The sequence below is a fragment of the Lethenteron reissneri genome, chromosome 35 (assembly GCF_015708825.2).
Source record: "Lethenteron reissneri isolate LAM-NWPU_2019-01 chromosome 35, ASM1570882v1, whole genome shotgun sequence".
In the NCBI taxonomy this organism is placed as follows: Eukaryota; Metazoa; Chordata; class Hyperoartia; order Petromyzontiformes; family Petromyzontidae; genus Lethenteron; species Lethenteron reissneri.
In genome coordinates this window covers 6,224,712-6,241,735 of record NC_083813.1, presented here as the reverse complement: position 1 = coordinate 6,241,735, position 17,024 = coordinate 6,224,712, and the positions used below count along the sequence as shown (strand labels likewise).

Below are 17,024 nucleotides of genomic sequence, written 5' to 3'. Positions count from 1 at the left end.
TAGCTCGCAGTGACTCTAGGGGGCCCTCTGCTGGCCACGGGGCCCTTTGCAATTGCAAGGGTCGCTTAGTGGCTGGGCCGGCTCTGACTGTAGTGCTAGATGTGAATGTGCTGGCATGAACGCTAATGCCACGAGCACATAACACCGGTAGCGTAACCTCCATTGGATTAACACCCTTGCCCAAAATCTGCCATTACAGCATATGGCATCTATTGTAAATCATCCAGTACACGGGCTGGCATAGGAAAACAGCCTATCGTGTGTGCTGGTCTCACTGACCTAAGATGCCAGGGATAACCTCTTGGAATCTGACACACAGCGCCTAAAGGGAGGGCGAGAGGGAGGCACAGATCATTCGTGTTGGGTGTAGGGTGACCTCGTTAGGGCCCACATCTCCCTCCATTTAAAGATTTTGTTGTGACATCTTTATTCAATCAAGTTTCATGAATATTTTGGAACATAATCTTAGAGAAATCAAAATACAACAACGGCACTTTGCTGTACCGAGTACAGACACGTGTGTGTGTGTATATATATCACAGGCAATCTATCTATCTCAGATTTGCCTGCAAATTTTTAAACCGTGAGGCATAAACATGGGCGTGCCTCCACTTTCGGTTACCCGCAACAGACATCCCACGTGAATGTTATGTTCCAGTCTTAATTTGGTATGCCATCATCAGCGGCCATAGCCAATCCACTGCTGGATGAAGGCCTCACCAGGCTTCCACAATTGATTCTATAACACTGGCCTGGACTTTTGCAACTGTTTTAGACTAATTTCAGGGTGCTGATTCCAAATCTGATCTCAGATTTGCTCTATCACATCTCATTTTAATGCTATCGGCATACCCCATTTTCATTGATTTTACCCGAAATTAACTCTGTCACTTATGATTGCAAGTTGTTGCGAGTCAGTGACTGCTTTAGTGTTAAAATATGGTGCTGTATTTTTAGGATAGTGTGTTTATAATATCATTTTATGTAGATATCCACATTTATTTAATACTTTTCTTCTGCAGTTTTTATTGAAAATGCAATATGTTATATCTCAAAAACCTGATGTGATAAACAAAAACTGATGCCAGATTTGGAATCAGCACCCCAAAATTATCTTAAACCCGTTGGAATACCTTATGCCAGAAAAAGTGTGTTGACCAGTGTAATACAATTCCGTTTCCAGAGAGCGTTCAAATGCAATCATTGTACAGAGTGGTCCAAGTGTCCTCTGACCCCCCCCCCCCCCCCCCACAATTAATTGTCCCCTAACATTTTTTTTTTACATTCATTTCTGTTTTTAAAACAAACCTTACCTTTAAAAATGTTAAGTTTTACAGAATTAAATAGGGGGTCACAAGACATCTGGACAACCCTAACAATTCAAGGCGACACCGAGTAATGGCAAGGCAAGGGCAGCTGTAAATGTGAATAGCCTTTTGTTGTTATAAATCTAGGTAGGAAATTGAAACAATATATTTAAATACTCACATTTAAGGTGATTTGCATTACCAACCAGTGTGGCGAAGCTTGGCTAAACAATCTCCGTGGCCAACATGGCATGGGGAGGTCTTCATCCAGCAGTGGATTGCAGAAGAGCTGTACATGATTATCATTCATTACAGTACTGGAGTATTACTCATGGTCTCCGAAGCACATGTCATTCTTACTACGCATTTGGCAGCAGATGCATAGTGATAATGTCATACTCTGCAGATTGCTGCTCAAACAACCCATGACGCTTCGTCACTGATGCATACAGAATCACATCATGTGTGTCCTGGTCAGCACAAGTACTATGGTTTTTTTTTACGACGTAAGTGTGTGCTTAACTGCGTGTTCGTATGCACGTTGAACTTCTTTCGCACCGTCTGTAGCCGACCGTGCTAATCGGAGGTGTTCGCACGTGTGTGTGTGTGTGTTTACATGCGCGACGATTATCTGAATCGGTCCTGTGCCTCCCCTCGGTCGGCTCGGCTTTAAATGAGCACCTGGTGCTTTGCGCAAACATATTGCCACGTGGTGCTGGCCATCTTCATAGGTGCTGGCTATGATTAGTCACACGTATAATTGTGCACACTGTAGCATATGGGAACCTAAGTCACCAATTTGCACAGGCACGGGTGGACAGGTTCGTTGTTCTTTTTTTCTTCATGGTTCTTTCGGTAAAGTCACGTAGAAGGGAAATAATAGAATAATAAAAATAAAACATAATAAAATAATTCTCACGACGTTTCGGCCACAACGCAAGCAGCCGTCCTCAGGTCACCTGAGGACGGCTGCTTGCGTTTTTCCCTTCTACGTTATTTCCCTTCTACGTGACTTTACCGAAAGAACCAAGAAGATGAATCCCTGCAGTCACGAAAGCTTTAGATCGAAATTTAGGTTCGTTGTTTTTATTATAATATTATTCAAAATCAATAAAATGGTGATCAGAGATTGGACAAGTCAACAATGTTTATGTTTTTTTGTTGCAGACAAAATACAAATTGTTGGAGTAGTAGTTCATATCTGATCGTAGATAAATGTACAATGAAAATTTAAATAAAAAAAATACTATTTAAAAAAAAAAGTTTAATACAGCTCTAACTACATGGTACATGTTTGTAATGCAATTTTTACAGTACTCAGTGTTATATTTATTGAGTGGAATTTTACTTAAACATAAACAATTTTTGTACAAATCTTTATTGACTGAAATTTGGGCGATAACAGCGAATACAACTTTTAAATATGTATTTAGGACGTTAGCTTGGCGAAGACAGGCTTTATGAACTAGTAATATAAATTAAATTGATAATACTTGAATGTCAATCGACTGACAGGAACGCTGTAATGTTAATTGACTCTCGATTGAGTTATTGGTAGTAGTGAAAATATGCACAATTAAGACGTTGATATTAAAGTTCATTCCAGTATGTAAAATACGTATCTAACATTTTAACACTCGATCCCATTTAACAAAGAGGAGTTCAGCTGCGGCGTTGTGACGTGGGGGTGGTCTCCGATCGCTATTGCAGACACATAATTTGCCCTTGTGACGATAAACTTTTGAAATCAAGTTTTGCCCTTTCGCAAACTCCTGCCTGGTGCAGGTCATCCGTTGTCGAGTCGGAGGACAGAACACAACGCAGAGTCACTTACTCATCGTCTACGAACTTCAATATTTTTTATTGTTATTGTTGTTGTCTATTTAGCCGGCCTGTCTCTTCTTCCCCCCCCCCCACCTCGAAAGGATTCACGACGGGAGGAGAGGGGACGGTGCGAACATGTGCGCAAGTGTCAATGAGAGTCGTGCTTAAATCGATTCTGCCTTGGCAAAGTACCGCACAAAAAATACAATTGCATCGATTATTCTAGCAACCAAATCTGATGACAGCATGTTTCACTGAGATTACAGAGGAAAGTCAGTAACAGCGGTAGTGTGTAAGGTACTTAATGTCACTTACCGTTTTGGCAACATGAATACATTCCTAAAATGGCAGATAAACCGGTGACCTTGATTACAATTTAAGAGCGTATCGAGAGCCGAGGTCTCTTTTGTAAGGGAGGTAAATGTATAAGGGAGCTCTAAATTGTTAGTAAAGCAAAACTTCAACGTGTCAAAAAAAGGTAGGCAATCAGAAATATAAAATTGTAATATAAAAACTATCAAATAATACAGACAAATCAAGTTACATTACCATATTAAGCAATACAATATGATGTCATATAAACCACAGTGGGGGGACAACGTGCAGTCATAATTGCCATAATTATCATACAGGGTGTTTCAACAAGATGTACATAATCCAATGAGATTACAAATTTGAACAATTAAAAACGTATACCGCATCGGTTTTAAGGGTTTCTCAACAGTTGTTAGGGGAATGTAAATGCACTGGGTGATGTCATAGATACAGAAAGCCCTCTTAGCAGCTGCATCAGTGTTGCATACATTTGTTTGCACTATACAAAGACATGTATACAGATCCCCTGTATAGCCTATAACAGACTGCAGGGGCAAGTGCAGTTAGCGAGCACCTATGAAGAACTTGGGACGGCACACGAGGGGGTGGGTGGCCAGCACCACGCCCGGCCGCCTTTGTCTCCCCAAGTGGCGATGTTTACACACCACACCAGCCACTCATTTGAGGCGGAGTCGACCTAGGGGAGGCCCAGAACCGGTTCAAATAATCCTGACTGGTCTTGACCATGAGCGTCAAACTACCGCTCCGCAACAGTTGACAGGACAATGCACATGCACCTGGGTGCGTCTCGTACACAGACACGTACAGAACACCATCCTCTAAGCAGCATGGGCAGCAGTGTTGCGTACATTTGTTTGCTTAAACACCGCCCCCCCCCCCCCCCACCGAGATGAGCAACACTTGTTTGGCCTTGAGCAGCATGCCGATGATTTAGCGAGAAGCCCGCTGAGTAAATTTACATTCAAGGGGGGCACAATCGCAAGAAGTGCCGAAGCGATGTTTAACGTTGGTTTATCGCCCATGCCAACGGAGAGAGGGGGGGGGGGGAACACATGAAAGCACAGTTTTTCATGAAAGCAACCCTTGACATATTTTTTTGTTATATTGTAAGTCACTTTGGCGGTGAAGTCAGTTTCCTGTGAGCTTTTGGGCAACGTGGCTGTCAATGCTTGTTTGTGATGTTGCTTATGCAGAAGCTCATTTGTGACATTCGGGTGTTTGAACTCTTGTGCACATCTCTGCCACCGACGTTACAGACAGTTCGACATCATTCACAAAGAGAAACGCCCCGTGCACCAGTTCCCTTGTCCACAACTAATGTGTTCATTTGAAAAAAAAAATGACCACTCATATAACGGCATCGGCACTCATACGACGAAAGGCCCACATTTGTGAAGGATAGCTTTAACGAAAACAATCCGGCTATTGAGTTACTAGCAATTTGAACATTGCAACACAAACGTGATCCTGTAGAATTACTGTAAGAGGCGATGGCCTATTAACTGACTCCAAGCTCCACCAATAGTACAATTCATGCCGCCGTATTCCCTGAAACATAGGTTGATGTATGCATGTAGAACTTCTTTCAATAGGCGGAGTTTGACTTCTATATTTGGGGGGGGGGGGGGGGGGGGGCATGAAGTTTGCTTTGTCCCTCGCATTCGCAATGGCTAGTACATGCATTTAATTTTTGCCCAATCTTAATTGTAAACTCGAATAAGTGAATGCTTCTTTCGCACCGTGCTTAATCGTGTCTGAGAACACGCAAAGCTTGGACTGCCACACGCAAAAGACAAATATTCCCACGGAGATCTGACAAACTGCTGTCAATGGCCAGCACCACGCCTGACCACCATCGCCACCCACACTGACGATATTGACAACACAACAAAACCAGGATGCTTATTTGAGGCCCAGTCGACCGAGGAGGAGGCCCATGTCCTACTAAGACATCACTTACCGATAGACGCTAGCGGTGGCGGAAAATAAAACTGGGGGTCACGGGATTCACGGCGGAGACAGTGGGGGGTGGGTGGCACGTGCCCCCCCAATGATCCGATCGAAATCCCTAATTCTATCGGATCATTGGGGTTTATTAGTAATAAATCGGCATTTTGCGACCGCCACTGCCACTGTGTAGCATATCATTACGTGCCAGTGACTCTATGAGATGATAGGACAACAGTCTGAGTCCATAATTGGCAATAAGTAACGGCAAAGCAGTTATAAGCGACTCAGAATTGTGCGCAGTTGCGTATACAGGACACGACTTCCCTGAAGGAATTCACCTTCAGCGAGCGCGATGCCGATCACACGACGCGGTTCGAATTCGACCCTCGATCGATGGCTGCGCCATCGCCGCACACGCGTCGAGTAAGAAGCAAGGGACAAGTCCTTAATTACTAACGACTCCTCTATCATTTTTCACTGCTGGAGGGGTTGCCCCCCGCTACCTGAAAATCCTGACTCCGCCAGATTCATGGCGCTGTGCGTTAACCGCTGCGCCACCGCTCCACCCCGACGCACGCGGGATTCCACGTGGATGGATGGCTTTTGCCGCTCTTGCGAACTCGGCACTTTAACATGGCACACCCTGCACAGCACGCTCCTGCGAGTGGCATCACTTACCCCACCCAGGGTATCTTCGCATCTAAGTTTACTCAGCCGACGGAGACACAAGGGCATTTATCTTGGGAAGCACAGCATACGTGTCAGTCGAGATATTTTGTGAGCGTAACTGGGGATTTTCTTTTTTAAAGACATTGCAAATTGTTGTCGAGCTTTGAATCTCACACCCAACACGTTCCTTCGGAGTGGGCTGGTAGGAATTTGGTTGGACAGCGCATTCGTGCACGACAGACAAACAAATAATCCCTGGTGGGCAGTGTGGAACTGTTGTTCCTACCTGTAAAAACTACTCAACATATGCCACTGCGAGACTGAGTACTCTGTGCGTGAGGATCTTACATCTATACTGTTACACATATGGTGTATAATTGTGGAGTCTACAGCATTATTCACTCAATCCCTCCGGCCTATCTACTATTAGGAAGGGCCTTTGCCAAAAACTTCACGTATTCATATATATCCTCTGCAGGAAGTGTTATTGCTGAATGTGTGAAGTTTCAGTACACTTACTGTATATGTTAATTTCCGTACACAACGTGGCTTTGTTGCAAAAGCAACATACTTTGGTGCACTGTGGAAGTGGTTTTACATTAGTTCCACAATTAAACTCGGAAAACACTGTGTTGTTTACCCAATGGAATTTCCGATTCGAATCTACTGCACTTATATTAACCCAGATCACCCTTCAATACAACAAGAACAGCCATCAATCGCCACAGCGTGGCAGTTGTCTAAACAACAGCAATTGTGCCAGGCTAAGTGCACTTTGAGCCCATCACGTGAAGTGTGGAAGACTTCCTGGTCGGAGTTCACCGGACAGATCCAGGTGCTCATGGGTCGTCTGGCTGAGATGAATGGCAGATGTCCTCCCCCATTGTGCCAACTTGCTGCGTTATATCAGCCAGCTCGTTGTTGTGAGCGTCGCTCCTCCACCCTCCGTTATTGCTTTTGTACGGCTGCTTCCAACGGCCCAGTAGAGTCCTTCATAGGCCTCATCCTCAGAGGCCAATCTTGACACCAGTAATTGGCAAATCCACTCATGTCCACATCCTCCTGTAACCACATCAGCCCATTTCTTCTCGAGCCCCGTACCTGTTTAGCCCCCTAAATCTGACAAAACAGCTTGGGCATGCGGTGGCTGGACATGTAGGCTACATTCCCAAACTAACACACCCTCGCCTGCCCGAGGAGCTCACTGATTGGACGGTGTCTAGATCTGTCAATGATCTGTAAGCTGCTCACGCAAATCTAGTATGCATAAACCCAGGGCTGATTATAGGCAGGTCAGCTTGAATGTTTAAAACCGGCACAGGTGTTGCGTTAAATAGGTCCCAGGTTTCTGCAATTGTCGAGAAGAGAAGGCATAACTGTGGCCGAGAAGACCGGGAGGCTTCGCATGGCGTGAGGCTAGGCAACTTCAACACAGCGTTACGCAGCCAACGAAAAGAAAATTGCTGCTCGACTGATTTGATAGAGCTGGTAATGAGCACACTGCGCAAGTATGGGAACTCCTCCACAACTGTGCCACCCTTGATAAAGATATTCTATGTATGGCAGTCTGCCTTGGAAAAGACAGGGCAAACGTTTGTTGTGGTAAGGTCTCCTCAATAGATATGCTCGTGTTTAAAGTACCAAATAGTGTGGGAACTGTGATGCAAATGCAGCTTGATCCGGAAAAAATGACCATTAATATTTGACACATATTTAATAAAAAAAATTATGTTAGGTAAATTACCCTGATTCAACTACCTTAACTAATACCTAACCACAGCTATAACTCTTATAGCTGCTTTTTAAAAAATATTTATATATATGTTTTTTGTTATGTTCCTGTAACAGTGGAGGTATTTGGAGAGGTCAGTGAATGCGTGTTATCACCAGGAGTTGGGGGGGGGGGTCCACGAAATGTTTACATCGGAGTGGTCCGCGGGCCAAACAAGTTTGAGAAACTCTGCTTCTCGATATTTCCGTATGCGTTGCAAACCGGTTACGGGTAATGCAGAAACATAACGACCAATCGTGGCCTCTGACCTCTGATTTAGTCTCGCTGCAATCTCGTCCACCGTCTTCCTCTGCCTCTGTCATACACAGTATATGGTACAGTGCTAGAATGTATTTTAATACCTTTAGAGTATTATTAGTTTGTATCTATATATGAGTGAATGTGTTATTTTGCGAATGAACGAATGGATCTTCTATGGGTTTTTTTTGTACAGATCAAACAAAATGCATAGGCCAAAGAAGGAGAAATGAAACTTTCTTTTTTTTAAAACCTGATTCGCTGTGTCTGTAAATAGGGTCGGGGACCTTGTGTGCCACTCCACTATTTCACAAGTGGGCGAGGCAGGAGATGAAAGACCTCTGCGATGAAAAGGGGGTAAGCAGGACGCGAACACACGCACGCACAGCAAAGGAAGATGGCACGGCCAAGAGAAACATGGATGAAGTGGAGGGAAGGTCCGGCCAAATTGTCGGGGGGAACACAAACCACGTAGGTAAAAAATAAAAAATAAACATTAAATCACGACGTTTCGGAGGCAATACAAGCTTCTGTGTTGCCTCCGAAACGTCGTGATTTAATTTATTTTAATTTTATTTTTAACCTACGTGACTTTACCAAAAAAAAACAAAAAGTCTGGACCCTTGTAGTCACGAAAACTTAAAATCTAGAACTAAAGGAACACAAACCGTTCCTGATTGTACCTGTTCCCCCATCGTACCACCACCATGTGTTCTTAGTCAATTTCGCATCTGTCTTTTACTGTTACGGGCATGTGTGCAAAAAGAAAAATCTGTTTTGTTCATTACACACGGCTCTCAAAAAATGCCATAGTTGCTTGTGTACAAATAAACAAAAAAAAACCTTACAATTTTTGTGCAAACGTTTGATTTAAAAAATTACCGGTACTTTGCAGAGTAATTCACTTACTAGTTAGGCCTTGGGCTAACGCTGCCATCCCACGAAATCACTATGAAAACAACAAAGTGAACCGCCAAATATTTGGCTGGCGGCTTTCCAGCCGTGGCAAGAGCTCGACATTTCAGCGGCCTCCGCAGCAACACTGTACAGCGAGAGCGGTAAGGGAACAGGCCTATTGGACACTTCCTGCTGAAGCTTCAAGTATATTTTTATTCCAGGTCAAGGCCCCCATGGCTCCAACTTCCCCCTGTTGCTTAAGGAGTGAAGACAGCTAATGTGGTCGTGTACGCTAAGTATAAACCATCATGGCTGGTCGTGTTTCACTGGGACGCCCGGTTTGCTGACACCATGGCCACATAATGAAATCCCATTAATTTCTACGAATTATGTAAGAATGAGCAAAACTACGTCGTGGCCCACCACGTGTATTATGGTCACGAATTTCAGTAACTTAATGAGAATGTATTACAATACATTTAGCAGGAAAATGAAAAAAACCCAGCTGAAATGTGTGCAAATAAGTATGGTTGGAATTAACACCGAGAGACAGAAAGCGGGGACACACGCGCATGAGAGAAGATATACGCATGTTAGAGACGTCATGAACACTTTAGGGAACCAAGTGGGCTTGTGGCAGGATATGTCGTTAGATGGGAATGACGACAGGCAGCCAAATAAAGGAACGCGTTCCTTACGTGCAGGGGGTGGATTAAACATCGCCACACTTAGTCGTGGTGATGACTTGGGGGAGGTCTTCATTCACTCAACAAATGATAGACCACGTTTGATTATGACGTTGACATACGGCACACTTTTTTGTGTTCAACTTCACGATGATCTTCTTTTTCTTGGTTCTTTCGGTAACGTCACGTAGAAGGGAAATACTAAAATAATAATAATAATAAAAATAAAACATAATAAAATACAATTCTCACGACGTTTCGGCCACAACGCAAGCAGCCGTCCTCAGGTGAAGAACAGGTCTGTCGGAAAGACAGCGTCATTCAGAGGACGGCTGCTTGCGTTGTGGCCGAAACGTCGTGAGAATTGTATTTTATTATGTTTTATTTTATTATTTTATTATTTTATTATTTTATTATTTCCCTTCTACGTGACTTTACCGAAAGAACCAAGAAGATGAATCCCTGCAGTCACGAAAGCTTTAAATCGAAAAAGATGACGTTCTTTTTTTCATTTCTTACCAGCCAATGAGCCAAAAGCACACGTGCACACACTTGCTAAGATATTTGAACAGTGCACAAAAGCATGCTGGGAGGTTTTTTTTTCCTAACCCCGGACTGTTACAGGTCAACAATTTGTCTTTCAGAAATCCGGGCGGGGCTTTCTACCACCTGCCTCTGAACATCTTTTTCAAATGATAGTGTCCTGCCTTCAAGAGGCTCTCTCTTACCCTTTCAACTTCTCTAACGAAATCCAGTGGCTGTCCTTTTAAAACATCCAGCGTATCTCGCACTGCACCAAAGTCCTGTGCAGTCCAACGTTTCCCGTAGGAATCCTAAATAAGCTTGCGATACAGAATAAATATTAGCTCTCCGTAGGATTTAACAGAACATACCATGGATACGTTTTAAGTTCTTTTAGGTTCAGCTTTGATTTTTGGTTGTTTCTACAAGCGCAAACCCAAAGACAACAAGGGTTACCGTGTCCTACAAATGTGACTTTGCCTACATTTGATACAAAAAAAGGCAGGAGATATGTTTTTTCTCTCCCCTGCATGAATTTTAAATGGGGCCTCTTGTCATGTCGAACGATTGTAAATGGCAAAACGAATAAACAACCTCGGGGCTGATAAGCAGACTTATCGGGTGAAAGGTCAAAAAAATAGTTTCACGATTTCGACCTCGTTCACATAAAACGCATTATCACAAGCTTTCAAATGACCCTTCACTCTGAAAATACACTGGAGTGGACTGGGAGGTGTTCTCAGGACAAAGCTACATAATCCAGATTAACTCATTTAATATGCACCATACATATGCAAGTTACAAAAGTATTTCCGCAAAAATCACAATGCACTTCGATTTCTACACTATTTTAAATACGTGAACAACAGGAGCGGCAGATTAGTCCGAAGCCAGGCCAATTCCACTTGGTCAAACAAAACCAGATTTCATGTATTCACTTTGTCACCAGAATACCAGTCCTGTTGGCCTAATACAATGTGACAAGCTGTGCGTTGCTATATTTAACATTGAACTGACATTGCACAACATTACCCAAATGTTTGATCGTTGTTTGTTCTTCGCGACCACACACTGTGGTTTATACTTCAGGTCTGTGCCTGCCTTGCATCCCCAGGCCAGGCAGCCTGTTGTGTTATGAAACGTGGTGGCTGATGTGTTGCAGGGCAAGTGTAACATGCCACACTGCCCCGTAAAAGCGGCCACGCACACGTTATATATAAATGGGTCAGCTGTTTTTAGCTGACCGACAGATAGGGACGCTTCGGTTGTGTCACAGCAGGAGAGGCGTCATGTGCCAGCAATTTGGTATCCTTTCAAAAATTAGCTTTCCGCATTTTTACAATTCTACACAACAGTGAAAAAAGGCACGGTACATACTTTAGAATGTTTTTTTTTTCTTCTGCCAATTTTTCTGCCCGTTCGCAATAACTGATACGGTTGCATAGTGCAATGCTGCGTGCTGGTCGTAACAACAACATGCGTTCTCGATGCCCTTTCATGACACAGGAAAGCCTCACTCAATCTCAAGACCCTTTATCTTACAGGATCCTGCATTGTAGTGTTTGGCCAATATCATGAATTGTTTGGACATATGAGAGGAAACCAGAGTACTTCAAAAAACACCCCAGGGAATAACACCATTCATTGGCTACCACATTCTGATGAGCTCCCCCCCCCTCTCCTCCCCCCTCAACTTGCTTTTAAGGGATTACATCTTGAATCATTGCCTCACTTGATGCAGCAAATCTGGCTGTGACGGTCCCACCTGATGACGGAGACTTGTGTTGCCTCCGAAACGTCGTGATTTTTATTTTACTTTTATTATTTTAATGTTTTACTTACGTGACTTTACCGAGAAAACCTAAGAATATGAATCCTTGCAGTCACGAAAGCTTCAAATCTAAAATTAATCTAGAAATAACACCAGTGTTTCAACCCTATGGTATATGGTTGATTAGCATCCATACACATTCATCACATTTATTTAAGCTCCCGAGTAGATGTCCTATGGATAGACTCGCCTCCACCATAGGAGCGTGGAATTTTTACCACTGCTCAGGTCTGAAAACAGCAGATAAGAAACCACCTTCATCCTCATTTGAGCACAAAAACACCTCTTGATTATATTTGGCTATGCATGTAACTATATTTGTCTACATTTAAAGATCACAGTTTCATACTCAGCTGTATTTGTCTAGCTGCCAGCTGCCTATATGAAATCTAACACATATAGTAACATGCAGCTAATTTATCTGCATTTTCTTTGGTTTCTTGTGCCACAAAGGTGATTGTGAATGCAAATACAGGTGTCTTTTTTTTCTTATCGTCTATATTGTTGTATTGAGGCTACTAAATGTTTGGGGCAAATTGCGAGCTCATGGTCTCTCCCGACTGTCAGCCTCGCTGACTTTTGCATAACCACACCCAACTTAGCTGCTATCCCCGCCCACACAGTGAATGACCACCGCCTACTTTTCCATAATCACACCCACTCCGCAACTAGCCCCTCTGACAGCCAATGGCCCTGCTCCTCTGGCTACTGGCCCTGCCTACCGTTCATAGACTCCACCTTCTCCTCTGCCAGCCCCGCCCACTACTCAGGCAGTCCCTCCTGTTGTCCATAACAAAAGTCACGATTGAGGCCAGAACATTCTAATCAGGCACACAATCCAGAATATCACAAAAGCTTCCGAACAGCCGTTCTAAAATCGAGACATATGGAACTGCGTTGTGGAAGTGGCTCGCGCATGGACCAGAAATCCAAATAACAAGAAGATGCATTTATTTCAAATTCGGTGATATATATATATTTCAAGGGCTGCAATGCATGTGAATAACGTGGCAAAGCAGTCCTTAAAGGGGCAACTCCTGGCCGCTTGAATAAGAGCTTTATAGCTAATCGGATTCATTCAGAATGAAGATTCTGATTCTGCTGGCATGCGAAAACAAGTTTCAAACCCTGGATAAGCACCCCAGTGGAGATTGTCATCTACAGCGCTGTGGCTGCTTCAGATAATCAGGAACAATGGGAAGATTCAATCTGCACTGGCACTTCTTTATACATCACATATTTGATTGAAGTGAACATAAGTCAAGGGCCTCTTGTAGCTATCCACAACTGGCGCTCATCTAGAACAGGGGTTGGCACTACATACTTTGTGGCTGCCAAAGCTGAGGGTAGAAAAAAGAAGTGCAGTTTACAAGCAGAGGTCCTGGTAAATACTTGAAATACTTTGTTATGAGATATTTGTGTTCCATCACTGTTTTGCATACCTTTAAACCCCTTATCAGTGCCTACCGTATTACAGACCAATTCAGAACTTATAGGTCACCCCGTGCCCTTATAAATCTCAACGTTCATCCTACAAAGTTCCATCACAAGGGAGAAACACAGACAGACAACACATTTGCCCGTATTGAAACGGCTGTACGCCATGTGGACCTGAAAAATCGATGTCTCTGTACAAGAATACGGGTAAACCGTATGGGTTGACACGTTTGTTGTTGCAAAACCTATGTGAATGCACTACGCACGTCAACAGGATTGCAAACGACGTTTGCAATGCAGTCAGATTTCTCGTTCTCACTTGAAGTGGTGAGAGAGTAGAATTGTCATGGAACGAGACCGCCGGTAATAAGGTCGTGCTGTTGCTGCATTGCAAGTTTGCATTTTGCCATTGACCAAGTTTGTAAATGGTGACTGCGTCTGCAATTATGATAAGCGTGCTGCTGGCATAAACACCGATAATTAGGTGAAACATGTCACTTGGAACGGTCCTAGTAATGACATTCGTACAAATGTGCCAAGACATAGCGATTTATCTTCTTGGTTCTTTCGGCCGTCCTCAGGTGAAGACCAGGTCTGTCGGGGAGACAGACCTGGTCTTCACCTGAGGACGGCTGCTTGCGTTGTGGCCGAAACGTCGTGAGAATTATTTTATTATGTTTTATTTTTATTATTTTATTACTTCCCTTCTACGTGACTTTACCGAAAGAACCAAGAAGATGAATCCCTGCAGTCACGAAAGCTTTAAATCGAAACATAGCGATTTATACAAACGGCAGCTTTTGTGCCGGCATAAGATTTGGTAAAACGAGGACAAATAGAAAAGGGAATAAGCGAAGACTCTACTTAAGCTGGAAGAAATCGCCACGAAAAATCTCTCACGTATCCAGCCCCAAGCTGGAGTCGGCAATGGCAAGAATGTGCAGGCTGTGGACATCCGCGCTGTGCATCACCACTGCCATGAACAAACATGGTCCATCCACAGCTGAAGGCCTCCCCCATGCCAGCTTTCGCATTCCTGCGATGCCCCAATTCAGCTTTTTTTCCTGCACGTCACCGCATCACTCCTTCCGTAGTGTGTCCATGCTTAACATATAGTTATTAATGATAGGACATACACTTTGTTTTTATTAATGCAATATAAAAAGGTGATTTATTCAGATGAGAAAGAAAGTTATATTTCGGGGTGTAATGTTGTTGTACCAGATTTCCCCATTGCCATTGTGTTTTCTACAACGGGCATGACATCACAAAGATCACCCCCCCCCCCCCGTATAGCCTTAACAGACTGCTGGGGCAAGTGCTGTTAGCGAGCACCTATGAAGGCCGGCACGGTACACGAGGGGGTGGGTGGCCAGCACCACGCCCGGCCGTCACACTGACAACACACAAGCGCTCGCTGGCTTTAATAAAGGCCGACTGGATAGTGGCACAAGAAAAAAAAACATTCACGTGGTCACATTGTTGGTAATTAATTAACCATGAATTTAAATTGCATTTCTTATCACAATGTGCACATAAGGAGAGTAAAAATAACTTTGCCGAGGGTTGATGATAATGGGTTTTGTGTGTGGCGCTGCATGGAAGGGTTGGTTGTTTTTTTTTATACGTGGGACAAAGACACCCACGGGGTCTACACGGTACACGCACAGCAGGTTTGCCGATCTAATTTTGCCCAAAGTACTTTCTCCAGCCACTCAACTTTCTTTCCACATTCGCATTGCCACCTCTCGAGGCACAAAGAAACCGCGACAATACCGTGAGAGGCGAGGGCTACGTGCACATGGCGACGTTTTGGGCAATGACACTTCTTCACAGCACAAGAAGGCCTGTTGCCCAAAACGTCACCGATGTTTTATAGATATACATTTTAAAGGCAGTTTTGATGACGAGTTTGTTGATATTTTTTCATGTTAATTGTGTTCATGCACTACAAACGCAGCAGCAGCATCAGCACATTGGCTGATTACGTGTAAATGCATTCTTGCAAGTTGTGTATTATTACGAAGCTGACACCCCCCCCCGCCCCCAGGATTTTAAGGTCGCAAGTGGCCTCAGATTTACCAGGCTGGACAGCTGCCCTGTTCCACCACACGCACAATTGCTTAGCAATACATTCACCATCACAAGTGGCAAGCGGTGCGTTAAAATATCCTTGAGGCTCGGTGAGGCCTAATACATAAAGGGAACTTTATCATTGTTAGATAAACAACAAATAAACTCAAGACATGTTGTTATTCAATGCCTTCTAAAAAGGCCGAGTGTTTTTATTGTGGGCATGCAAAAAAAGACTGTACATTTTTTTAAAACAAGTAGTAAACTACAATAAACTACAAAACAAGCTTCAAAACTTTACAAAAAATACACAACAAATGTAAAACGGTACATTTTAACAGTATCACACAAGCGCACAGATGTAAGTTATGATGGGCTGATATAAAATATTGGTGCGTCGCAATTATGCCATTACATTTCTTTTGCAATGCGTACAAAAATAACCCGCCCACCTGTTTTACCCAAACAGTCAAAGGCGACGATGACATGTTAATAGCATATATAGTTTGTTTTATTCGGCAAAAGTTAATCAAACAACGTATAATTAACATCGCAAGCGAGTTTACAAAATGTAAGAATTACCAGTTGGTGTGCGGGGGGGGGGGGGCTAAGCACTTTTTTGTTTCTCCCAAGTCTCAAACATATCTTGTTCGGACGCATTATACACAACGGACGAGTAGCGACATCGTCACCGAGGCAGGCTGGTGCACGCCACGTGTCGTTTTGATACCACACTTGCCTCTGACAAAGTCAAGCCACGGCAAGGCAACAGACACAACATGATTCAAACTCACAAAACCTTCTGGCTGCGAGGCAAACACTGGGTCCACTTAACTCGGGACTCTTGTGCAAAAAGGGGAGTACTTTAGTTTACAAACACTGCTGCTGTACTCAGCATAACGTCTGCTGAAATGGTTTTGGAGGGGTGGTGGTGGTGGGGGGAAATGCAGCTCAAGTTCTTTGCATGACACACCGCTAATTGTTTTCACGTTTGCAAATTACAAAGCATACTCGTTGATTGGCATTTTTCGTTTTGACGGACGGTGCTCTTTGTGAGAACCGCGAAAAGCGAGGGCTCACTTCTTCGTTCGCGAGCACGTGCAAGGAATGCGTGGGTTCGCGCGGGCCTCTGTCCACACAGAGAGGCAGGGTGTGACGGCGTCTCGGCCTGGCTGCCGACTTCCAGCGTCATGCGCCCTCTAGTGTCGCTCCGAGACCTGTACACACGAGACACGGCCGTCAATATAAAGCACCACAATAATGCACGTTGTGTAAAAAAAAACAAGAGGAACACGGTTGATAATTGGTTTTAACCCTTCTATCTGGCAACAAAACTGACACCTTTTTTTACAAGGAGTCATGTTTGCATAGACCACAATACCTGCAGTCATAATGCAAACAAAAAACATAACTCTGATAATGTATGCACTGTCCTATCAGAGTTATGTTTTTTTGTTTGCATT

At 43.7% G+C, this 17,024-nt stretch overlaps 1 protein-coding gene across 6 annotated transcripts in view; it reads right to left on the bottom strand.

Annotated features, from left to right (window-relative positions):
* Nucleotides 1-15,741: 15,741 nt before the first annotated feature.
* LOC133350850 (uncharacterized) overlaps nt 15,742-17,024 on the bottom strand; it is a 173,193-nt gene continuing 171,910 nt past the window's right edge. For all 6 annotated transcript variants that reach the window (XM_061565644.1, XM_061565641.1, XM_061565643.1 and 3 more), the window contains one exon: nt 15,742-16,778. Coding sequence is in view for 1 of the 6 variants with exons in the window: in XM_061565641.1 (XP_061421625.1) it covers nt 16,761-16,778 (18 nt within the window). In the remaining 5 variants the exon portion in view is untranslated. The remainder of the gene's footprint in view (nt 16,779-17,024) is intronic.